Below are 26,150 nucleotides of genomic sequence, written 5' to 3' on the forward strand. Positions count from 1 at the left end.
GAAAGAGAACCGTATGCTCTGATACCCATGTAACTTGGTTGAACACAATGCTAATCAATACACTTAAATACACTAAGATTTGATGGACACTTGCTCAAATACAAGAATAAAATTGCTGAATTGACAAGAGACACACAATGAACCGAAACGGCCGACCCCTCCCTCAAATAAAGTATATTGATCTTAGGAGAATCAAGTACATAGTGTCATGGGCATTCTTGACCAGATTTCCATACCAATGCATATGAATACAGTATTGCAAACAAGTGGTTGTCGATGTAGACTTGCAACCCACACTACCCTCTCAAGTGTCCATGTTTCCTACCATCTGCTCTCTATTGTTCCACCAACACATGGTAGCAACAATCTGCAACAAGAGAGCACGTAGGACAAGAGAACACTACACAGGGTATGTGATCTTGTAATCCGGTTCCTCCCTCCTGAACCTTGGGAAAACTTCCCCTATGATTCAATTTGAGAAAGGACGACTGAAATTAGGATTTTCAACAAAAAGACCACAAATTACAACAATAAAGAGAGCTGTTTTGCTGAATTTCAGTCATTGGGAGTGTGTAGGAGAGTGATTAGCATCCGGAAATACTCTTGGAAGCTTGAGAAACACCTTAGCAAGCTTGGAAATGGAGTTGGAAAAGAAGAAAGTGCAAAAAATGCAGCCCGACAGCTCTCATGAAGGAGGCGCCAATCTCTAGAGAGAGGAAGAGTGAGGTGGTGAGTTGTCCAGTGTAGGTGGCAAGCAGGTGCTTTGTGGAGCAAGCTAGAGTGGACACATGGTTGGTTACTCCCTTTGTACAAAGGGGATAAGGTCTGGGCAGTGGACATTGGGTTATGTCCACCTCGGGACATCAGTGTGTGTGAACACCGGGCTGGTCATAATTTATAAGTGAGTTTTGGTCACCCAAAACTTAATGAAGTGTGTATACACTCACTTATAAATTAGTGCTAACTCCTAAGGCCAAGTTTATGACCAATACTTACCACTCGTCACATGCCACATAACCATGTCACCAGACAGTTTCACATGCACGGTTTGCGAGCGGGCGTCCCCTTACCCGGAACTACACATTGGTCAAGCAAGCATGAAAACACCATGCAATTTCAATTGCAAGCAAGCACATAAAGATGCTATGCAATGCAGCATTGGTATGGACAATCCCCGTTCATGAGACTATACCAAAATAGACGTCGCTTATACTCCTAGTCATGGGCGCCCTTCTGCTTATCTTCGAGTTCCCGGCTAATAATTGCTCCAACTAAACAGCGGTGGCGGGCTTTGGAGACTTCTTAGGACACTCCCGAGAAGTATGTCCTTTTGTATGACAAAAGAAACATCTACCCTCCTTCTTGTACTGAGAAAGCTCCTCAACACTCAACTTGCCACCTGTCTTGCCTGCCTCTGTTTTCTGGTCTAGAGTAAGCTTAGACGCATTGTTCCAGTTCTTGGAGCCAGAGGCTCCCAGGCTCTATCTACCCCATCTGGTTCTGGCCTTTTCCCCCGAGGCAGTAGCCTTGAGAGTAGCCGGCTGGGAAGTCTTGGGCTTGCCACCATTATGCTTCATTTCTGCACTCTGCGCAAGCGAAAGTGCGTCTTCGAAGGTGGCTGGCCTAAACATACGCACCTCCTACTAGATTTACGTGTCAAGGCCATACAAAAATTGCCCTTTCTTGTCCAAATCAGATAAGCCTAATTGCAAACATAAAGTCAAAATTCTATTGGCAAACTAAAGGACTGGTTGCGCGTTCTGACGTGCTCCCCTGAACTCGTCTTCGAGAGTCGCTCAAGGTAGTGGGGCAGTAGAAACCGCTGCTTAAGGTCACGGACAAACTCATCCCACACATAAGCTGCCATACCTAATCTGGTGTAGACATGAGCCCACTGAGTCCGCCAAGGAATGGCCTCACCTTCCAAGTACCAACTAGCTAAGATCACTCTGTCAATATCTGTCTTTCTGACTGCGGCAAAGTAAGCTTCAAACTGATGCAACCATGAATAGAGAGTTGTGGGGTCGAGTTTACCATTATACTTACTGAAGTTCATTTTCTCGGGAAAATGATTCGAGGGCGCCGCCGGTGTCAATCTGGCATCCAAAGCTGCTAGGTAACGCTCGTGTTCCACGCGTCGCATGGCTTCGTCTTCACGTCGTCGGATCTCCAATGCACGCATCTTCAACTCAAGCAAAGAGCTCGGTTGCGGTCATGACCCCGCGAGAGGATCCTTGTGTTGAGGATATGGAATCTAGGATACGGAAGGAGAGGGAGGAGGAGATGAAAAACGCGACGCTGGAGAACGAGTACGCTCTTCCAGAGCCAAAATCTACGCCTTCTGCTCTTCCAACTTGGTTGTCTGGTCTACAATTGCTCACATCATATGTTGGAACATATCTGTAACACTCAAGCCTGGTGCCCTAGCTGGGCTGCCCGGTGCACTTCGGTCCCAAGGTTCTTGGTCTCTCTCGTCGTCGAAGCTCACCATAGCAAGAAAACACACTTCCTTTCCGGAGCGCAATCTGACCATCCACTATGTGTGTAGGAGACGTCCGGAGGCTTCCAGAGGCTAAAAACCAACCGTCCTTCGAGGGACAGGAGTCACTCCGAAAGGGGTAGTCCACCGACGTCTGAAAACCAACCACACGAGCGAGAAAAAATTCTGGTTTCTTTGCTGAATCTTTGCACTTGAAGTAGGCTCTCATACCACTGTAACATGCGAAAGCTTTGGGGGAGATCGGTAACTTCAATGCTCAAAAATCAGCACACTTTTCACGACGGAACTAACACACAAAACTGAATGAAGATGTGCAGAAAATAGAGAGAGAGAGAGAGAGAGAGAGAGAGAGAGAGAGAGAGAGAGAGAGAGGAGAGGACACAATATTGGGTCCCGAATACCCTCTGTAGGGCCCCCCACCACGAATGGTGTATTTGCTTTATTAGAATGATGTAAATCTGAAAGAAAATACAAGAAAACTTGACCTTTCTTGGCTGAGATAACTCTGCCCTTGACCTGCAGTCCTTCACCCCTTTGTGTTAGCAACTTCTTGGCTGTCCTGGCCCTTGTTTGCCTTGGCTCTTGGTGAATTATGAGATAACACAATGGATTGTGGGCTCATCTATTTATACCCTTCATAAAAGGCAGTCGGCCAGCTTATTATCCAGTCGGCTGTCTTTAATCTTGCTGCCCACGACTGGAAAATAGCAATAAAATGCTGAATAAAATCAGAAAAAGGCTGCGCATCACTTCCCTTGGCTGGCTGGGCACTAGGCGCATGTGCAAATTAGGGCTGGGCACTGGCGCCTTCTGTATAGGAGGCTCGGCAGCCTGTTTGGGCTGCCCCCACTCTTGCCCTATAGTCCCCTAGGCCTGGATAACCAGTTGGTTACCCTTGCAAGAGCCCTAGGACTGTCCTATTGTCATGTGCACAGTGGGTATCTACCGTGTGCTATACGCATGCAAGACTAGTTTCGAGGCTTGGGGAAGCTTGGAACTAGGCAGGCTGATTGACGAGCTGAGTTAGGGAAATACTAACGGGCAGGCACCCAAGTATGGACAGGCGGGCGGCCAAGTGTGGGCGCCCGATGACCGGCCAAGAGCCTATAAAAGGGTGGCCATGCTTTATGCAGCCGAGGCCGGCAGCAATCTCGAGGCCCGCGAGGGCAGCTTCGTGGCGGTATGGGACGTCGCGAGGAGGAGATTGGTCGGTGCGTCATCCTAGTTAGCTCAGCTCGTGGCTCGGTGGGGACAGCCAAGACTGTGGGCTCACCCACGGCTGTCATGGTTGGGAGGTGAGTCAGGCCTGCACCCCCTTTGTTGTTTGTTCGTTTGTTTGCAGGATTCGAGTTTCGAACCAAGATCGATCACGAGGGGATCCGTGGGGATTTGACAGTGGTATCAGAGCATACCTCGTGAACGAGCAAGTCGGTAAGTAGAGAAGAAGAGGTCGAAGTACGGTATGTGTTAAAAAGCTTGCTGTTTTTCCCTTGCATACTGCAGTTTTCAGTTTTGTATGTGTTTTTTCTTCATCAAAGAACCCCATGTTGATGGGAGATGGTAGGTTGAATAGGGTTGATTGCTTTGCAAAGAAGAGGCCTTGTGTGCAGTCGCATAACTTGCAGGGAGAGAAAACAGAAAAAAAAAAGGAAAAAAGCATGATGCTTTTCGTAGCTTTTTGGCGAACGAGAGAGAGAGAGTGAGAGAGAGAGAGAGTGCGAAGCGTATGCTGTCCGGCTGATTATGTGCGTTGGCCGGGTGTTGTTTGTTGCTGGCGGGTGTGCGTTTTGGGCCGCAAGAAAACCTGTAGGCAGGCGCCTAAGGCCATGTAGGCCTGCGTAGCCAGGTAGCCAGGCGCCTAGGCTTGCGTAGCCAGGCCTACGCAGCCTAGCGCAGGCAGCCCAGGCCAGGCCGACGCCCAGGCCAGGCAGGCCAGGCGGGCCAGTGCTCATGTCAGGCAGCCGGCGCCCAGTCCACGTCCAGCAGGTTGGCGCCCAGGCCACACACAGCAGGCTGGCGCAGACGTTGGAAAGCAGGCCGGCAGCAAAGATGGCGAGCGACCCCTGCACGTGTGACGTGACGCCTGCAAATAGCCGACGGGTGAATCCAGGAGAGAAAAAAAAACACAAGTAAAGCTTACGTTTTTTTTTTTACAAGCTTTCGTTTTTTTTAAAGTTTAAATTTTTATAAAAATTTAAAAGTCATCTCTCCTCCAAGGTTTCAAAGGTTTCAAGATGTTTATTTTTTTTAGAAAAGAGAATATATATATATTTATTCACCAAAAAAAAACACACAAAAGCTAAAGCAAAAGCTAAGCCTAGCTTTTCAAGTTTTTTTTGGCTTTTGGGAAACCTTTATAAACCCCTCTAGTGGGCTTCTTGCCACACATCTCTCGAGTTCTCAAGTTCTCAAGTTTTCAAGCTCTCAAGCTCTCGAGTTCGTTCGCACTTTCATTGTGCAAAGATCGAATTTTCTCTCCACGTACCCTCTTCACGATGTCGACCCAAGAATCAGAGTTGGAGCCCCTCGTGGAACGCGAAGGCTTGCTGGCTACGGAAGGCACTGATGCCGATCTTTTTGACGAGTTTGTGTCAAAATCAGATTTCCAAGAGTTCAAAGTAGCTCTCAAAGCTTCTTCGACGGAACGTCAGGCACAAATCGCAGCCCAGATGCAGGCTTTGCAGAACTCCATCGCTCTCTTGACCACTACCCTCTCTACTTTCTCGGGAATGGATACCTTGGCTTCTGCTTTAGGCCCCAATATTACTCCGGAACCGTTCGGGGGCGAGCAAAAGCAGTATTTCATCCACTTATCTGTGGATTTAAGACTGAAACTGAAAGTAAACTTGAACACAGATGTTTGATTGATTGATTGAAATTGTGATAAAACAGGCTCCTTATATAGGAGTTCAAGAGACACGAATGAAAAGACACATCCCATGACCAATAGTCATGACTCTAGGCGAAGGGACACATCCTTTGGACGAATAGATGCAACCATTGGGTGAAGAGTTGAAACCCTAGAGCGAAGGGGTGTGACCAGTCGTCGAAGGAGTGTGGCTCTTGATGAAGAGGCATGTCTCTAGAGTGAATAGTCGTGACCATCCAAGTGTAGGGGTCCTCTGTAATCATGTCACTTCAGTATCTGTAATCATAAGGAGACTGTATAATGAACTAAGTCACAATCGTGACATTCCCTCCCATTTAAAATAAAACCCATGTGATTAAATGAGAGTCGGTCGCCTGCCAAAGAATTCTTGGAGGAGTTGAGGATATTGTTGCATTTCTTCATCTGTCTGCCAAGTAGAATCTGACTCATCCAAGTCCATCCACTTAACAAGAAATTCTGTAGTAAGCTTCTTTCTTGTTTCTTTCTGACGAACGTCAAGAATCTTCTCAGGAACAAGAATAATATGATCATCTTCGATCACGGGAACGTAAGAAGATAACTCCGGGATAGATGAATCTCCTTGTATGTATTCCTTGAGCCAAGAGATGTGAAATGTCGGATGAATTTTTCCCCAAGATGGTGGAAGATCCAACTTATAACTGACAACTGAAATCTTCTTTATAACTTTAAATGGACCATAGAAACGCGGTCGCAACTTCGGAAAGACTGACTTTACTGTCTTATATCGATGCGGTGCAACATAAAGCAAAACCAAGTCACCTTCTTGAAACTCAGTATGCCTTCTGTGCTTATTCACATACTTCTGATACTTCTGTTGAACATGAATCAGTCTGTCTCGAACTTGCACAAGAATATCTTGCATTTCTTGAATCAACTGATCTGCTAATGCCACCTTGTGTTGAAGAACAAAGTTTGTGGGCACAAGCGGAGTGTGACCATATGCTGCTTGAAAAGGAGTCATTCCAGTGACCGAATGTGGAGAATTATTGTAAGCAAACTCCACGAGAGGCAAATATTCTTCCCAAGAAGCTAATCTTGTCTGAATATAATGTCTAAGCATTTCTTCCAAAATTTGATTTACTCTTTCTGTCTGTCCATCTGTCTGAGGATGATAGGCAGAACTGAACAAGAGATTCGTACCAAGGGATTTGAATAAGGAAGTCCAGAAATGTCCAGTAAACTTCGGATCTCTGTCAGAAACAATAGATCTTGGCAATCCATGGATTCTGAAAATATGCTGTACGAACAACGCTGCAAGATCTGGAGCAGAAACTGTCTTTTTGCAAGGAATAAAATGTGCCATTTTGGAAAACCGATCAACCACTACTAAAATTTGAGCATTGCCTTTCTGCGAACGCGACAAAGTAGTGATGAAATCCATGCTTATACTTTCCCATCTTTCCTGAGGAACTGGCAAAGGCTGAAGCAATCCTTGAGGAAGTTGTCGTGAAGCTTTCATAATTTGACAAGAGTGACAAGCTTTAACAAACTTAATAACATCCTGTTGCATCTGAGGCCAAAAGTATGTTGCTGATAACAGACGATATGTCTTGTTAATTCCAGGATGAGCTGCAAAGGGTACTTCATGATGCTCTTGAATAAGGAGTTTCCGCAAAGATGCATTGTGAGGAACACAAATGCGATCTAAGTAATAAAGTAAATCATCTGTAATTGTATATGCGGCAAACATATTCATTTCTGCAACAGTAGGATGAAGAGATTTGAGAGCTCGAAAGACATCCCCAAAGTCTCTATCTGTCAAATACTCATGCTTAAAACATGCTGGAATCTCCATCTGCACATTTGAGATAGCAAAGTTCATAGCTCGAGGCATGCGGCTCAAAGCATCTGCTACCACATTCTGTAATCCAGGAACATAGAGTATCGCCATGTGAAAATTCGCCAAAAATTCAACCCATCGTCCTTGACGAGGATTCATCACTGGCTGAGTAAATATGTAAGTCAAAGACTGATGATCTGTCTTAACCACTGAATCTGCACCAAGAAGATAATGCTTCCACGTTCTATAAGCATGTACAATTGCCAAAAATTCCTTGTCATAAACGGGATATCGCATTTGAATAGCCGAAAATTTATGACTATCAAAAGCAATAACACGATCATTCTGCATAAGAACGCCTCCAGATGCTCTATCCGAAGCATCGGTCATGACGTCAAACGACTGAGTTGGATCCGCTGCCCGCAATAGCCAAAACAGGCGTAGTTGTCAACGCATGCTTAAGATCATTAAAGGACTTTTCAGCTTCAAGTGACCATTGCAATTTATCTAACTTTGTAAGGGCCGTCAAAGGAGCAGCAATATCTGAGAACTTGTGAACCTTGGTGTGGTAAAAATTTGCTAATCCCAAGAAAGATCGCACATCTGAAATTGTAAGTGGCAAAGGCCAATCAACAATGACCTTTATCTTCTTAGGATCAACTGCAATACCCTGTCCAGAGATGATATGTCCAAGATATTCCACATGATCTTTGAAAAACTGACTCTTCTTCTTGTTGATGTACAAGACATTCGTACGGAGTACGTCGAAGACAATCTGCAAATGCTGCTTGTGATCTGCTAAAGTCTTACTGAAGACCAAAATGTCATCCAGATAAACGATGACAAACTTATCCAAGTAAGGACCAAAGATGTCATTCATCAAAGTCATGAAAGTAGCTGGGGCATTGGTTAACCCAAAAGGAATGACCAAAAATTCATAATGTCCATACTTTGTTCTGAAAGCTGTCTTATATTCATCTCCAATTCGAATCCTGATCTGATGATAGCCTGACTTCAGATCAATCTTCGAAAATACCTTTGCACCAAGCAACTAATCAAAGAGCTCATCGATGCGAGGCAAGGGAAACGTATTCTTGATTGTCTGCTTATTAAGGGCACGATAATCAATGCAAAGTCGCATAGATCCATCCTTCTTCTTGACCAATAAAACTGGAGCACCAAAAGGACTTTTGCTTGGACGTATATGACCTTTATCCAACAACTCTGCTAATTGTCTCTGAATTTCTTGAGATTCTGAATAAGAAACTCGATAAGGAGCTCGAACTGGCGGTGGTTGTCCAGGAATTAGATCAATCATATGATCTACAGAACGTCGAGGAGGCAATGTCGTTGGCAGCTCGTCAGGAAATAAATCCTTATAAGGTTGAAAGAAGGGCTGTTGTAAATAAGAAATATCTGATGGCGAGGATTCCGATTGGTCAACTGTATTATCTTCTGCTTCTCGCAACATAACTAAGGCAGAAGTGCTGTCGCGTTTACGCACTAAGCGTTTGACTTGCATAGCAGAAACCACAGTAATCGGCTTAGAATTAAACAGACCTCGTAATTCCATTTCTTGATGATTATGATAAAGTCGAATGGAATGATCTCGAAAGCTGATCAAAGGATCATACTCATATAACCAAGACTATCCAAGGATCATGTCATAGTGTGACAAAGACATAATAGAGAAGTTCAGCTGATCCTGATAGTCCTGAATCTGAAAATGCAACTGCTGAATCCGTTTGCTGCAATGCAAGAAAGAACCATCTGCAAGTTCCACTTGGAAAACTTCCGCACTCTGCTGAGTAGGTAATCGCAACTTGCTGACGAGAGTAGTTCCCACAAAATTAGTCGAGCATCCACTATCAACAAGAACATTGATAGGATGCTGGCCAATAAATCCCAATAAGCTCAAAACTTGATTGGAAAGGTTACCAGGCACTGAAGTATGGTTGTGGGCATTCAGCATTAAAGCACTGACAACTTTAGAAACTCGCACTGCATGAACCACCTGCTTGCCTTTTTCTGGCGCAGAAGGATGATGATGTCCATGTTCACCTTCTGGGAAACATTCCATGTTGGAATTCTGGCGAGAATTACGCTTTGGGCACTCATACCACCTGTGTGGTCCATGGCAAATTGTGCAAAGACCTGAAGGGTTGGCCTGAGAGGTTGAAGGTGCCGATGTAGAGGCTTGCTGACCTGCTGAGGTATCGCGGCGAAAATTGCAGCGATTGTTGGGTCGGCGATCTTGCCAGTTGCGTCCTCGATTCCGATTGTTGTTGTTGGAAGAGGATCCTGTTTGTGAGGCTGCTGCCTGACCTGAAAATCTAGGCCGAAAGGGCTGTTGCCGAGTAGATTGCTGACCAGAGGATTGGGAATATTGAGACGCAGGTTGAGATAAATTTCCTCTGCGATTGGGCTGGGAGAAACGAGCACTGTTTGAGGACCGATTGCCAAAGAAGGATGTCCTGGGTTGTCGTCGTAAATCTCCAAGGCGCTCTACGTAGGCAATAGCAGCATCTATGGTGAGAGGGTTAAACTTCTGCACATCTTCCTGTAAGTGGGGTTCAAGCCCATCGATGAAGCTGTGTAGCTTGTCAACGGGGCTGAGGCTCTCAATTTCCAGAGTTAAACGTTGGAACTCTGTGATATATGCGGCTGAGGATCCTGTTTGCCTCAGGCAGCGGAGAGCAGACCGGGCATGGTAGTCCGCACTGGCAGGTTCAAAGGCCTTGCGGAGGGCGCGCCGGAATTTATCCCAAGTAGGAGTGTGCTTACCATCTGCAACACGTCGTTGCCACCATAGAAGTGTTGTATTCTTGAGTAGGGAACTGGCTAAAGCAACCTTCTTGCTTTCGACCAAATCGGTATTGGTCAAATATACCTCCATTTTGAATATCCATTGGTCAAGCACGCGCTTGTCGCGACGACCATTATAAGGGGCAGGCAGTTTGACATCGAGTTTCTTTTTTTGTGCAGCAATTAATATTTTATAAAGAAGTTGGAGTTCTGCATTGTTTACCTCGGCAGTTGGATCTGGTTCATCTTCATTTTCTGCTACCGAAGCCTCTGAAGAAGATGGTTGTGGATCACTGGCTGATGTGCGCACTGGATGGGGCCGCTGCAACTGGTCGAGTCGTCTGCTGATGGTAGAGAGACTTGTCGAAAAAGTCTGCTGAAGTGTCTCCATCTGCTCGCGTAATAATGTAATGGCCTGCATTTGCTCGTCCTGTTGCTGGCCCTCTGCCTCTGAGATAGATGCCATGTTGGATCTGCTAGAGGGAGTAGTGCGGAGAAGCTGGTGAAATATGTGGTACTGCTGGAGGAGAGAGTGACAGTGAATCGTCTCCCAATTCTGCTAAGAAATCGGAGCCTAACTCCGAAGGCTCGAAGTCTTCCACCTCGTGGAGAGGAGGTGTCTCTGCAGGGGTTAAGGGAGTGTAATCGGGCACAATACTCGAACCAAGGGCTGGAGCGAGATGATCCGGTTCACTGCATCCACACGGCACTCGTCCAGGAAATATGCAAGATGTGGGTACCGTCCCAAAATAAACTCGTGATGAGCAAGATGGTGTGCTGGACACGTCAAGTAAATATGCCAGATCACCCACGCCTGGAACTGAGTGGCGTGGCGGTGACTGACGTATAATAAAAAGTCCAAGGGACCTGGTACATGAACTGGAGCCGGAACAGGTTCTGCAACACAGGTTCGGGTAATGGGGCGGGCTCCGGTGTGGGTGTCTCGCGAGAGTTTTCGGGCAATATGGCCTCCGGGACCTCGTCTATGTACGAGATGTAAGGCACGGGCTGATTGCTGTTGGGTTCCATTGGACACCTGGTTGAGAAGGGGAGTGTGTGCCAGAGTGGAGAGGAGTCCCTGGCGTGGCAGCGTGGGAGAGGAGCGCACCGTGTATGGAACAACGTGCAAGAGAAGCGAATGGGCTGGCCGGCGGATGAATCCGTTGCGCTGGCCCCATTTGCTCTTTTATATTTTTTTATTATTTTTTTAAAATGCGTTGGTCGGCTGGTGGGTGTCCTTGCGCTGGTCGGCGGCAGCGGGTGTCCTTGCGCTGGCGGCCGTTGGGTGCTAGCGCCTGTTGGGTGCTGGCGCCCGACTGCTCACGTGGCTGGTGAAAGCCACGTGGATTAAAAAAAAGCTTAAGTGTGTAAGCCTTAAATCATAAGGCTTTTTATTAATCTGAAGCGTTACGTTTTTTTTTTTTTTAAGTTGACGCTTCGCCGACTGGAAAGATGCGCCGCTTCGAAGGCTGGGATCACATCGCCGACCGGAGGGTGCGCCTCTTCGAACAGTGTGCCACCGACAGTATTTAAGGAGGCTCACAAGCGGCAGCCACTTTGAGCAATCAAAAGGCACGCTGGCAGCCAACAAGGCAAAGAGAGGGGGGGCTCCAAATTCAGCAGCGAAGGGGTGCCATGCGAAGAGGTGCCATCTCTTGGTGCCATTGTTCGTGTGAAGGGGTGCGAACCCATGCACGAAGGGGCACAACCCGATGAAGAGGCTCACGAAGGGCTACCAGCAGGAAATCGCTGCATACTCACCGGGTACGCCACACACACATTTGTGCATCTGTCTTCTATATGTGAATTGAGAAAGAAGGTTTAGGTTACCTCATACTCGTAGATGCAGGTTCCATCTTTCTTCTGCTTCCATACAACGCCGGGTAGGGGAGTAGAGCGGAGAGGGTGAGAGGCTCACAACCGTAGGCCCGGGAAAAATTTTGCTCTGATACCACTGTGAGGATTACTGTTATTACTTAGTATTTCATCCACTTATCTGTGTATTTAAGACTGAAACTGAAAGTAAACTTGAACACAGATGTTTGATTGATTGATTGAAATTGTGATACAACAGGCTCCTTATATAGGAGTTCAAGAGACACGAATGAAAAGACACATCCCATGACCAATAGTCATGACTCTAGGCGAAGGGACACATCCTTTGGACGAATAGCTGCAACCATTGGGTGAAGAGTTGCAACCCTAGAGCGAAGGGGTGTGACCAGTCGTCGAAGGAGTGTGGCTCTTGATGAAGAGGCATGTCTCTAGAGTGAATAGTCGTGACCATCCAAGTGTAGGGGTCCTCTGTAATCATGTCACTTCAGTATCTGTAATCATAAGGAGACTGTATAATGAACTAAGTCACAATCGTGACAAAGCCAAAGGCAGCTAACCAGTTGTCTTTGACAGGTACGTCAATTATTGTACTTTCTCGCCCTAGTACTTGTTCTGATTGTCTGTTCAATTCTAAGGTATTTGGCATGCATGATCTTCTCCGAGTTTATGGAGAAGTGAATGGCCATAAAATTCACATTCTTTTAGACCCTGGCAGTTCGCATAACTTTGTTAACTACAAACTTATGCAGAAATTGAGTCTTGATACGACACTCAACGACCATACCTATGAGGTACGTCTACCTGCGGGCAGACAAGTTTGGGATCGCAAAGTGGAGATGCTTCCAATCCCGATTCAGGACTACAAAGATACTCTGGAATGCTATGTCATGCATCTGGAAAATGTAGACTTGTTATTAGGGATTGAGTGGTTTAAGACTCTTGACGTCCAGATAGATTGGTCTAGTCATATTTTTTCTTTTCAGCATAGGGACACCAAGTATAGTATTTTAGGTGATTGTATTCATCCCTCTCAGGGACCTCTTGTAAATACAATTGATTTTGGAAATATAATGGATTCTTCTTTGTATACCGCTTTCCATTGTGTATTGATTCCACTTTCTTCTTTTCTCATCCCTTCCATGGATGTAAATGAATTAAGTGTGTTTGAAAGCAAAGAATTACAGAAGATACTTGATTCATTTCAAGATGTATTTCCTAAGGAATTGCCATCGAGTTTACCACCTGAACGGGCAGTAGATCATCGTATTGACTTGATCCCTAGTGCTCATCCTGTGAGTATTCCACCTTATAGGATGAGCCAAGCTGAGAAAGATGAGTTGGCTAAACAACTCGAAGATTATCTGAGGATGGGCCAAATCCGTCCAAGTAAATCACCTTGGGGTGCACCTGTGTTGCTTAGGAGAAAGAAGGACAATACTTGGAGAATGTGTATAGATTACAAAAGATTGAACAAGCTGACAATTAAGAACCGTTATCCTCTCCCTAGATCAGATGACCTAATTGACCGGTTAGCAGGAGCGAAATATTTCACGAAGATAGATTTACGTACTGGTTATCACCAGATACGTATTCATGAAAGACATGTCGAAAGAACCGCCTTTCGGACTAGGTATGGCCATTACGAGTTTCTCGTATTACCTTTTGGGTTAACCAATGCTCCAGCCACTTTCCAGCAAATGATGAACGATCTTTTTCGTGAACATTTGGGGAAATTTGTGGTGGTGTTCCTGGATGATATTTTGATATATAGCCGTACTCTTGAGGATCATGTCAGACACCTCACGATTGTCTTATCTCTTTTAAGACAGAATCGACTATATGCCAAGTTGAGTAAATGTGAGTTCTTTATGACTGACATCATTTACTTGGGACACAAGATCACTCGAGATGGATTGAGCATTGACTATGACCGAGTTCAAAAGGTTTTGGACTGGCCTATACCACGAACAGTGAAACAACTTTGTTCTTTTCTCGGTTTTGTTGTTTTTCTTAGGAAATCTGTACGGGAGTACTCTCAGCTCACACTACCGATGACCGACTTATTGAAAGGTCGTGGACGTAAGTCCAATCAGCCTATCACTTGGAATAACGATTTGGATATGGCCTTCAGACTTTTGAAAGATAAAGTCAAGGAAGCACCTATCTTAGTATTGCCTGATCCTAGTCGGCCTTATGTTCTTGAAACTGATGCCAGTGACTATGCTATCGGAGCTGCTTTATTTCAAGATGGTAGACCGGTTGCTTTTGAAAGTAAAAAGCTAGACGACACTCAATCTCGTTGGCCAACCCTTGAGAAGGAGCTTTATGCTGTGATTCATGCTCTCAAGGTTTGGAGACATTATTTATATGGCTCCAAGTTTGTGGTATTGACCGATCATCAGTCAATCAAGTATGTGTGTGATGCGGATGATTTGAGAGGCAGGAAAGCTCGTTGGGCAGAGTTAATGCAAGATTTTGATTTTGAGATCCGTTATCGGAAAGGGTCCATGAATAGTATTGCAGATGCGCTTAGTCGGATTAGAGAGGTGAATACTTTGTCGTTCACCGAGATTTCTACTGACTTATTTCAGTCATTGAGAGGGCTTTGCAGGACTGATAGTTATTTTGGTCCATTTTGGCAGAAGATCCAGGACGGGAGCTCATTGATTGACCAAGACTCGGTGACTGCGCAGTCTACCATTCAGGCTGCAGGAGGTCAGGGGATGATTCGGAATGGTTTACTATTCCGTAATGACAAAATTTGTGTACCACAGATCCCGAACATTAGGTCCAAGATTCTGAGGGAGTGTCACGACGCCCCTTCTGCTGGACACCCTGGGGTACAGAGGACGCTATCTTTAGTGAAACACACTTTTTATTGGCCGAAGATGAAAGGGTATGTAGAAGATTATGTTCTCAAGTGTAAGATTTGTCAGGCAAATAAAGCTGAACGCTTTAGACAGGCTAGGTTGTTGCATCCTTTGCAAATCCCAGGTAATAAGTGGGAAAGTATTTCCATGGATTTTATTACCGGATTGCCAAGAACACATCAAGGCCACGATTCTATTTGGGTTGTGGTAGATCGCTTGACAAAAATGGCTAGATTTTTACCGACCCGGAAGACTATTACAGCTACGCAATTGGCTCGGCAGTTTATCGAGCAATTGTTTAGACTGTACGGGTTACCGCCGCAGGACATAGGCAGTGATAGGGACTCTAAGTTTACGAGTGACTTTTGGAAACTTGTTTTCGAGAAGTTGGAAACAACTTTAAATTTGAGTTCCTCTGATCATCCTCAATCTGATGGCCAGACTGAAAGAGTGAATCAGATTTTGGAGGATATGCTTCGAGCATATGTATCCAAAAGACAGAGTTCATGGGAGGATTATCTTCCTATGTTAGAATTTGCATATAACAGTACTAAGCATACGAGTACAGGGTTTAGTCCTTTCATGCTTATGTATGGTTTTCAACCAAGATCACCTGTTACAGTAGGATTCTCAGGACTTCAGCATGATGCAGCACGTAATTTTTTGCAAGATATGCAGGAAATGTTACAAGTTGCAAAGGAATCTATTAGAAGTGCTCAAGACCGAGACAGGTTTTATTCTAATAGACATCGTTCACCTAGAGAGTTCTCTAAAGGAACGATGGTGTATTTGCGAGTTCCGAAAGATTCCGAGACTTTACGGACAGGTAGATCTCCGAAATTATCCCCTAGATACTGTGGACCATTTCGTGTTACACGACGGATTGGTTGCATTGGATTTGCCTTCTCATGTGAAAGTTCATCCTATATTTCATGTCAGTAGACTTAAGGAAGTACTGGGTGGAGCAGATCAGTTAGTTACTCCTCAAGAAATTATAGATGTCCAGGACATGACATTTGTTCCGCACGAACCTGAAAAGATTCTTGGCTTTCGTGAACGAAGATTGCGTCATACGCTTATCACGGAATACAAGATCAAGTGGAAGGATCGTGTTGAGGAGGACGCTACATGGGAGACATTGACTTCTCTTCAGAGAGATTACCCTGGCTTTTTAGTGAGCTCAAGAGTGAGCTCTTAGAGGAAGGGGAGTATGTCATGTGCACAGTGGGTATCTACCGTGTGCTATACGCATGCAAGACTAGTTTCCACGCTTGGGGAAGCTTGGAACTAGGCAGGCTGATTGACGAGCTGAGTTAGGGAAATACTAATGGGCGGGCACCCAAGTATGGACGGGCGGGCGGCCAAGTGTGGACGCCCGATGACCGGCCAAGAGCCTATAAAAGGGTGGCCAAGGTTAGTTATTGATTATAGAGAGTCTCGCGAGTTTGTGAGAGCTCTATGGTCTTGGAGCCTGGATCTAGTGCAGACGTGCACCTGCTTTATGCAGCCGAGGCCGGCAGCAATCTCGAGGCCCGCGAGGGCAGCTTCGTGGTGGTATGGGACGTCGCGAGGAGGAGATTGGTCGGTGCGTCATCCTAGTTAGCTCAGCTCGTGGCTCGGTGGGGACAACCAAGACTGTGGGCTCGCCCACGGCTGTCATGGTTGGGAGGTGAGTCAGCAGGCCTGCACCCCCTTTGTTGTTTGTTCGTTTGTTTGCAGGATTCGAGTTTCGAACCAAGATCGATCACGAGGGGATCCGTGTGGATTTGACACCTATGGCCCTCCCATGGCTGGTGGGTACAGCCAGGGCCTTCCTGGCCCTCATGGGGGTGGTTTACCCTATCCCCATGCCCACACAAGGACTTGGGGTAGCCCTATGGGCTGGCCCCTTTCCATAAGCAAACCCTAACTTATCTACACAATGATCTAGCATCCAATACCATACCAAATACATAGAATCACTGACATCATTCCGAAGGGAGACAGCACGGACTGGCACTGTTTCATGTGCAGGACAGTGCACACCTGACCTTGGACTCATGTGCAAGACAATGCACACCTGACCTCGAACGACTGGGATGGAACCCTAGTTGACTCGTCCCGGACTGGGCTCACATGGGACTAGTTTACCATCCCACGTCCTGCACCTTCTGTACAGATATGTCTACGTGGCATCCAAGTGCGGGATGCACGTGACATCAATAGAGCCCTTTGTGAAGGATTTCCACCCTCTTGGTCCACTAACGCCATCATCCCCATCCTCAAAGCCGAAGATCCACTTGATCCTAATAATTACAGGACGATCATGATTGCCCACACATTGGCCAAAATCTATGGATTGGGGTGCTAGAGGTGAAGCTCAATTCATTCACAGAGAGACACAAATGCAAAGCCTCAGGACAGACAAGCTTTCGGAGGAGCTACTCTACCCTTGACCACATCTTCACCCTTCGTGCCATCATCGAGGAGGGTAAAGCATGAAATCAAAGGATTTACTACTACTTCGATTTTTGCAAAGCCTTTGATACTATACTCCGAACCCACCTCCTACACCATCTACTGGAGATAGGAGTCCCATCTGACATGGTTTGGAGCACCATCTCCCTCTATGAGTCAGTCATCGAACGAGTGAGTCCCAAGAGGAAAATCGCAGGAGATTTCTAGCACTATTGGGGTGAAACAAGGCTGCCCTCTAACACCCCCTCTTTTTGGCCTCTACATCGATGACATCTCAAGCTTCATTGACATATTAGGTGGGGCTGGTCCAACACTGGCAAGCATATTGATCCCCCTACTACTTTAAATAGATGACATCATCCTCCTTTTAGATTCAGCCAAGGGGCTTTAGAGACATTTGGATGCCTTACATCACCCCCTCTTTTTGGCCTCTACATCGATGACATCTCGAGCTTCATTGACAGGTTCGGTGGGGCTGGTCCAACACTGGCAAGCTTCCCGCAGCACATGCTAGAGTGACACAAGGATATGCAGCCTTGAGCTTACTTGAGCGGCAGTGTTTCCACTGTCTTGGCACATTCCTAGGAGCCCAGGACGAAGGGTTGGCTTTTTGACACCCTCGTCACACCAGCCTTGATGTATGGAGCAACCTTCTGGGAGCCAGATTTATCCAATGAGAAATGGCATCCAGTCGAGAGGCCCCGGTCATGATGTTCTCCCGTATGATCTCCAGCAAACCATCACCCCCACACCAGATTTTCTAGGCAAAGTTTGCTATAGTCCTGATGGTAGTGGATGCACTCTTCCAAACAGCCACATACCTCCATCACATCAGTCACATGGATCCCCATAGGTACTCAAGGCTTGCCCTGGAGTCCTCCAAACAGCTAGCACTCGAGAGCCACCCTGGAGTATGCTATGCTCAAGTTTCCACTTGGTTCTCAAGATATAGGCTCCACATTGTCACGTGCATCCCGCACTTGGATGCCACGTAGACATTGCTGTACAGAAGGTGCAGGACCTGGGATGGTGAACTGGTCCCATGTGAGCCCAGTCCGGGACAAGTCAGCCAGGGATCCATCTCAGTCGTCCGAGGTCAGGTGTGCATTGTCCTGCACATGAGTCCAAGGTCTGGTGTGCACTGTCCTGCACATGAAGCAGTGCCAGTCCGCGCTGTGAGTCTCCCTCTGGAATGATGTCAGATGTTCTGTGTATCTGGTTTGCAACTGGATGCCAAGCCTCTGTAGGCATGTAGGTTTGCGTGTAGAGATGGGGCCAGCCCATAGGGCTACCCCAGTGCGAAGATTTGCACTTGCACTCTTAGTGTGGGCATGGGGGAGGTGTAGAACCACCCCCAAGGGGCCAGGAGGGCCCAGGCTGTGCCCACCAGCCATGGCTTGGGCTAGAAGGGCTGTCGGCCAGCTTCACTGCTGCTGGACAGGCAGCCGACAGGGTCAGAAACCCTAACCAGCAGGTTGGCCAGGTGTAGGGGCAGTCCCACACCCAGGCGCAGCATGGTACTGTCCCACACAAGCATAAGCGCAGGCTGGACAGCATTTCTATAGTGGGAAAGCATTTATTAAATAAGACCCAGTCGTGGAGCTTCATGAAGCAGGCCGACTGGATGCAAAGGGGGGTATAAAAGCCCAGCCAAGAAATCAATGAGATCATCTCATAATTCACCAAGTGCATCAAGCATTCAAGGGCCAGGACAGCCAAGAGATTGCTAACGCAAAGGGGTGAAGGACTGAAGGTCAAGGGCAGGTTTTCCAGCCAAGAAAAGGTCAAGTACTTTGTATTTGTTTTCAGATTTACATCATTCTAATAAAGCAAATACACCATCCGTGGTGGGGGCCCTACAGAGGGTAATTGGGACCCAATACTGTGTCCTCTCCATCTCCCCCTCCTCTCTCTATTTTCTGCACATCGTCTTTCAGTTTGTGCGTTGATTCCGTCGCGAAAAGAGTGCTGATTTCTGAGTTTTGAAGTACCGATCCTTCTCCGAAGCTTCCGCATATTACAGTGGTATCAGAGCTCACTTCAAGGACAAAGATTCAACAAAGAAAACCAGAAAATTTTTTCGCTCGTGTGGTTGGTTTTTAGACGCCAGTGGACTACCCCTTTCGGAGTGACTCCTGTCCCTCGAAGGACGGTTGGTTTTTAGCCTCCGGAAGTCTCCCACACAGATAGTGGATGGTCAGATTGCGTTCCGGAAAGGAATTGCATTTTCCCGCTATGGCAAGCTTTGGCGACGAGAGAGAACCAGAACCATGGGACCAGAGTGCACCAGGCAGCCCAGCGAGAGCACCCGGCTTGAGTGTCACAGACATGTTCCAGCAGATGATGCGAGCAATCGTAGACCAGACAACCAAGTTGGATGAGCAGAAGGCGCGGATTTTGGCTCTGGAGGAGCGTTCTCGCTCTCCAGTGTCGCGTTTTCCATCTCCTCCTCCCTCTCCCGTTGCCAATGTGACATGTGAGAGTCTTAAGACCGTAGTAATCACAACCTTAGTCTATACTTAACTGCACTTAATGATGTTTAAGAGACAAACAGATATGTGTCAATGCAATGCAGCTATATTAGATGAATGAAAGATGTTACAATGAGATCCAACTAGATCTGTAATGCTGAATATGCTGCCTATATGCTGAATATGCGGGCTGAACTGCTGTCCACTCTTTCCCTTGTCTCCTGAGAGGGAAACGCTGAAGGGAGGCTTTGGAACAGATGCTGAATGCTAACCTGATGATGAAACGCAGATCTGTTGGGCTGAACTGGGCTGCGTTTGCTGATTATGATGCTGATGGAGATGCGTTTGCTGTTGATGCTGCTGAGGATGATGTGTTAACTGATGATGATGCTCCCAAGGCTTCCTGGAGGAGATGCGTTGGAGCACAATGGGCTGAATGCTGCTATGATCAACCTGAATGGCTGGATGGAGAGGCTCTTCTATTTATATGCATGAGGGATGCTGGTCGGCCAGCATCAATAGTTCAAGCTATTTTGAATGACTCTTTTTCTTCCGCTATTGGCAGGACTCCATATGAGGCAGCGTTTGGAAGGCCTTTCCAGTCGTTGTTAACCAGAACTTCGTCTTCAGTACCGGAGGCGAACAGAGTGACGGAGTCTTACCAGGAGATCCTAGAGTCCGTTAAAGACAGATTGGCTAAAGCGCAAGAGGCCTACACTCGACAGGCCAATAAAGACCGAAGGGACATGAAGTTTTCGGAAGGGGATTGGGTGTATCTTCGGATTATGAAGCAAAGATTGAAGCAGGTGGGCAAGCGATGCCCAAAGTTGTCTTTCAGGAGCTTCGGACCATTTCCCATCCGGAAAAAGATTAATGAGGTGTCTATGCAGTAAAGCTACCTCCGAGTTGGACTATGCACGATGTATTTCATGTCAGTTGGTTAAAGCCATATGCAGGTCCACCCCCTTCAGAAGTCAAAGACGAAGCGGAACCAGACATCATAGATGAAGCAGAAGTAATGGTTCCAGAACAGATCCTTCTTCTGCACCGTTTCAAGCATGGCTCAGGCCAAAGACTACGACAGTTCCTCACGAAGTTTCAGGCCGAGGAACTCATGAAGCGGTATGGCTCGACAAAGAATTTTTCGAAGACTATCCGGCATTATTGACGGATTATTTGGAGGCTATGCAGCTTCCGTCAAGTTAAGCAGAAGGGGATGTCACGTGCATCCCGCACTTGGATGCCACGTAGACATTGCTGTATAGAAGGTACAGGACCTGGGATGGTGAACTGGTCCCATGTGAGCCCAGTCCGGGACGAGTCAGCCAAGGATCCATCTCAGTCGTCCGAGGTCAGGTGTGCATTGTCCTGCACATGAGTCCAAGGTCTGGTGTGCACTGTCCTGCACATGAAGCAGTGCCAGTCCACGCTGTGAGTCTCCCTCTGGAATGATGTCAGATGTTCTGTGTATCTGGTTTGCAACTGGATGCCAGGCCTCTGTAGGCATGTAGGTTTGCATGTAGAGATGAGGCCAGCCCATAGGGCTACCCCAGTGCGAAGATTTGCACTTGCACTCTTAGTGTGGGCATGGGGGAGGTGTAGAACCACCCCCAAGGGGCCAAGAGGGCCCAGGCTGTGCCCACCAGCCATGGCTTGGGCTGGAAGGGCTGTCGGCAAGCTTCACTGCTGCTGGACAGGCAACCGACAGGGTCAGAAACCCTAACCAGCAGGTTGGCCAGGTGTAGGGGCAGTCCCACACCCAGGCGCAGCATGGTACTGTCCCACACAAGCATAAGCGCAGGCTGGACAGCATTTCTATAGTGGGAAAGCATTTATTAAATAAGACCCAGTCGTGGAGCTTCATGAAGCAGGCCGACTGGATGCAAAGGGGGGTATAAAAGCCCAGCCAAGAAATCAATGAGATCATCTCATAATTCACCAAGTGCATCAAGCATTCAAGGGCCAGGACAGCCAAGAGATTGCTAACGCAAAGGGGTGAAGGACTGAAGGTCAAGGGCAGGTTTTCCAGCCAAGAAAAGGTCAAGTACTTTGTATTTGTTTTCAGATTTACATTATTCTAATAAAGCAAATACACCATCCGTGGTGGTGGGGGCCCTACACAGGGTAATTGGGACCCAATACTATGTCCTCTCCATCTCCCCCTTCTCTCTCTATTTTCTGCACATCGTCTTTCAGTTTGTGCGTTAATTCCGTCGCGAAAAGAGTGCTGATTTTTGAGTTTTGAAGTACCGATCCTTTTCCGAAGCTTCCGCATATTACACACATGGACTGCCTCCCACCCCTTTAATACACTTTGGACTCCCCTTTTCTCCAGCTCTCTCATGAGGACACCAACCGGGTTATCCAGTTAGCCTCTACGCCCACTGCTCGAGCTCCACAGACACAGGGACACTTTCTTGAGAGAGATTCGGCCTCAACAGCCACCCCGATCCATCCCTCGTGAGCCAACCATCACCAACTTCTTCCGGACCCAAGAGGAGGAGGACACCCATACAATGGATCCTGTGGACTAACCTCCGGCTGCTGCAGTTCCACCTCACCCGAGAGGAGTTACCTCGTACCGAGCCTCTGGATACCAACGGATGTCGGCCACGATCCCCTCATCAACTCCAGATCTAGGGCATGCCCCATCGCCATCAAGCTACCTTTTCACGTGACATAGCTAAGGGAGACCTCTTGGCCATACTCATTAGCCCCATGTGATACCCTCTATTGGGGGTTGATGCTCCTCTCATGTTTTATGTTCTTGGTATTCCAAGACGAGATTTCCATGGAAAGTTTTGTATCACTCCGATGAGATAGTCTTGATTTGTTCTATTTTATTTTCCATTCCTTTGATGAGATATTCAATGGACATTATTGTATCACTTTGGTCTCATAGGCCCAATGGGTCTTTAGTAGACTCTCTCTCTCTCTCTCTCTCTCTCTCTCTCTCTCTCTCTCTCTCTCTCATTTGTTACTTTAAGATGTTAAGATGAACAACCTACTAAAATAATTACCTATTGAACTACATATTAAGCAACCATAATCCTTAACAAACTACTCAATCAGTATTACCTGCTTCTCACAACATTCAACGAGCTCTTCGAACTGCAGCTCCGTATGCGTTTTTTGCTCAAACTTGTCACTATCAGAGTCCTCCGAGTCAGACGTGTCAAACCTTGCGCGCTTGACCTCTTGGTCCAACATCTTGCTCTTCTCTTTGTAATGGTCTTTCAGAAGGTCATCTATGTTCAAAGCTTTGGAGCGCCTTTAACCAAAAAAGGGAATTATTTTAGTATGTTGGCCCTGTATTTTTCTTCTGGCAGCTAGTTTTTCTTTTTTCATGTTGTCTTGACAGCCAGTTTACTCATGGATCACATGTAACATCTTTGTGGTCTCATAGGCCCTTCGGGTCTTTCGACGACATTAATAACAGATATCTCTCTCTCTCTCTCTCACATACCATGCACCTGACATGCACACACTAATATTTTTCTCTTCACATGAGCATTTACTTGCATGATTGGGTCACCTCATAGGCTATATTCAGTAACAAATGGATTATAATCAATCTGCATATCGATCCATCCATGCATACATCATCTATCTACCTATCTATCTATCCATTTATACAGATATGCATGCATATCTATGTATCGATCCATCCATATACACATACATACGTGCATATTTATCCATCTATCTATCTATTATTTATTTATGGCCCTGATGTGTGTTGAAAGAACAATTCTCTGTGTTAGGTAATACAAACCAGAAAAGCATTCCTCTCTCTCTCTCTCTCTCTCTCTCTCTCTCTCAGAGCCTGCATATATTAAAATACTTACTTGTTGAGGGGCTTTGACACAGGCTCAGAGAAGCGAGGAGGGCTGTCTTGAAGCCAGCTATCGTCTTCTATCATTGCATCAAAGTCGTCGGACGCCATGATTCAAAAAAAAAAAGCCGACAGAAGCCAAGAGAAGAATAGGAGTGCTTGCGATTAAAAAAAGTGATTAGTACTGCAATTAAGCTAAGATTCTTCGTTTCGCCTTTTCAAATGCCGTGGCGCCAACGTGTATAAAAGCATTAAATATATATTATCTTGGAAAGTTTTTGTATTTCTAAATTCTAAGATCAAGAAGCCAAAATCAATTTTATTGGCACCAAAATGTTTTTTGCATTTCCATTAAATATATTATGTGGGATTTTTTAGAATAAGAGTGTTTTTCTAAGGTTCATTTTAGTATATAATGATTAATGCTTGAAAAAGTCAATGAAATGATGACCCCCATATCCTCTCTACTTAAGGCAATAAAATGATGACCGCCCATATCCTCTCTACTTAAGGCAATAAAATGATGACCGCCCATATCGTTTCTATTTGCATACATTCACCCATATGCTTTCTATTTGCATGCATTCACCCATATCCTTTCTATTTAAGGTCCACGATTCTCTATAAAAAGCCTCGAAGGGCTCACTCAACGAGTAAAGGGAGGGGGAGAGAGAAGGGGGAGGGAACTCATCTTCTAAGGTTGTATTAATTAAATGCCACGTAGTGGCATTTAATTAATTCATATCAGATAATTTGTCTGAATATACATATCTTTTAATTTGTCTAAATATGTTTCCCCTTTTTTAATTATGCAAGAATATGCCAACGAATTTATTGGTCTTGCAAACGTTTGAAGGATCTCTATGTTTAGCATGATATCACACGAATCTTTCTTTTCTAGGCAAGTACGAGATAAAGCAGACACGTGTCAAGCATGAAGTATAGGTGGGCATCTCTCTCTCTCTCTCTCTCTCTCTCTCTCTCTCTCTCTCTCTCTCTCTCTCTCTCTCTCTCTCTCTCTCTCTCTCTCTCTCTCTCTCTCTCTCTACGACATTAAAAAAGCTTCTCTCATCGAGTGTGTGGGTAAATAAACAAAATGGGCTAACCCTTCTATCACCCAAGTGTGGTAGATCGGTTGGCTTCTCTCATCGAGTGTGTGGGTAAATAAACAAAATGGGCTAACCCTTCTATCACCCAAGTGTGTGGGTAAATAAACAAAATGGGCTAACCCTTCTATCACCCAAGTGTGGTAGATCGGTTGGCTTATGGAGTTGTTATTCAACATATGTCCCGTGTTCGAATCTCACTCTCATCGAATAGATTATAGTTGGTCTCTTGGGATTGGTCCTATGAGGTTAATAAAGCTTCTATCATCGGGTGTGTGGGTAAATAAACAAAATGGGCTAACCCTTCTATCGCCCAAGTGTGGTAGATTAGTTAGCTCATGGAGTTGTTATTCAACATGTCACGTGTTTGAATCTCACTCTCGTTGGATAGATCATATTTGGTCTCTTGGGATTGTTCCTACGACGTTAAAAAAGCTTCTCTTGGGATTGTTCCTACGATGTTAAAAAAGCTCTCTCTCTCTCTCTCTCTCTCTCTCTCTCTCTCTCTCTCTCTCTCTCTCTCTCTCTCTCTCTCTCTCTCTCTCTCTCTCTCTCTCTCTCTCTCTCTCTCTCTCTCTCTCTTACACGCGTACACACACATCACTTTGCACAATTTGGTTGGGGAAGGTTTCTGATTGCATCTTGCATTATTTTATTTTTTTTAAAGGTGGGGCGATAGGGGGAGGGCCAGCTAGGCCAAAGTTTTATATCGCATATATATATATATATATATATATATATATATATATATATATATATATATATATATATATCTCACACACACACACACACACACACACACACAAAGCAATAGAAGGATGGAGTTGGAGGAATGAAGGCAAATTAGGGATGGGGGACAATAAATGTGACTGGAGAAGGAAACATGGATGGCAATGGATGCACATGTAATCCAAAGGGAGGGCACGCGCATAGGGGAAGCGAGAAAGGTGATGTTAAAAATGCATTAAGTTTGTAACCTTAATGTGTCTTTAACCTTACAATTATAAGGTTTCGACATTACATTTATTAATTGGAGTGGCAATTAAGTTCCCACACATTGAAATTTATTTATTTTGAATAACTAGTTAGATCGAAATATTCTTTCAGGGCCCTTTCCTTTTCAAAGGTTTATTGAGCCTATTTAATTTTAATAGGGAATGGAATGAAATCCACCAAAAGATAATACTCACCAATTTAATCTACCCATTGAAAGGTTCAATTAGGCCTATTTAATTTTAATAGTAGGGAATTGCAATCTACCAAAAGATAATACTCACCAATTCAAAGCTTTAATTGAGCCTATTTAATTTTAATAGTAGGGAATGGAATGCAATCTAATTGAACCTATTTAATTTTAATAGTAGGGAATGGAATGCAATCTACCAAAGGATAATACTCACCAATTCAAAGGTTTAATTGAGCCTATTTAATTTTAATCGTAGGGAATGGGATGCAATCTACCAAAAGATAATACTCATTAATTTAATTTTAATAGTAGGGAAAGGGATGCAATAGTTGGATTGAAATATTCTTTCAAGGCACTTTTCTTTTTCAAAGGTTTAATTTAATTTCAAGGATA

General features: G+C 45.6%; 2 protein-coding genes across 2 annotated transcripts in view; both read right to left on the reverse strand.

Moving 5' to 3' along the window:
- The window catches only part of LOC147608957 (uncharacterized), an 88,722-nt gene extending 65,060 nt beyond the window's left edge, over window positions 1–23,662 (reverse strand). The window contains exons 1-2 of the mRNA XM_086788682.1: window positions 23,479–23,662; window positions 22,709–22,901 (exon numbers count right to left, since the gene is read on the reverse strand). Of these exons, the coding sequence (XP_086644808.1) occupies window positions 22,709–22,901; window positions 23,479–23,576 (291 nt within the window). The 5' untranslated portion in view covers window positions 23,577–23,662. The remainder of the gene's footprint in view (window positions 1–22,708; window positions 22,902–23,478) is intronic.
- LOC147608958 (uncharacterized) lies at window positions 8,403–10,545 on the reverse strand. The gene has a single exon (XM_086788611.1). It carries the CDS (start codon window positions 10,460–10,462, stop codon window positions 8,840–8,842), a length of 1,623 nt encoding a protein of 540 aa, XP_086644737.1. The 5' UTR covers window positions 10,463–10,545; the 3' UTR covers window positions 8,403–8,839.
- Window positions 23,663–26,150: the final 2,488 nt, after the last annotated feature.

The sequence above is a fragment of the Cibotium barometz genome, chromosome 52 (assembly GCF_041138505.1).
Source record: "Cibotium barometz isolate CiBa-2024 chromosome 52, ASM4113850v1, whole genome shotgun sequence".
In the NCBI taxonomy this organism is placed as follows: Eukaryota; Viridiplantae; Streptophyta; class Polypodiopsida; order Cyatheales; family Cibotiaceae; genus Cibotium; species Cibotium barometz.

Excerpts from the sequence above, each read along its gene's own strand:
- LOC147608958 (XM_086788611.1), bottom strand. The coding sequence starts at position 10,462 with ATGGCATCTATCTCAGAGGCAGAGGGCCAGCAACAGGACGAGCAAATG.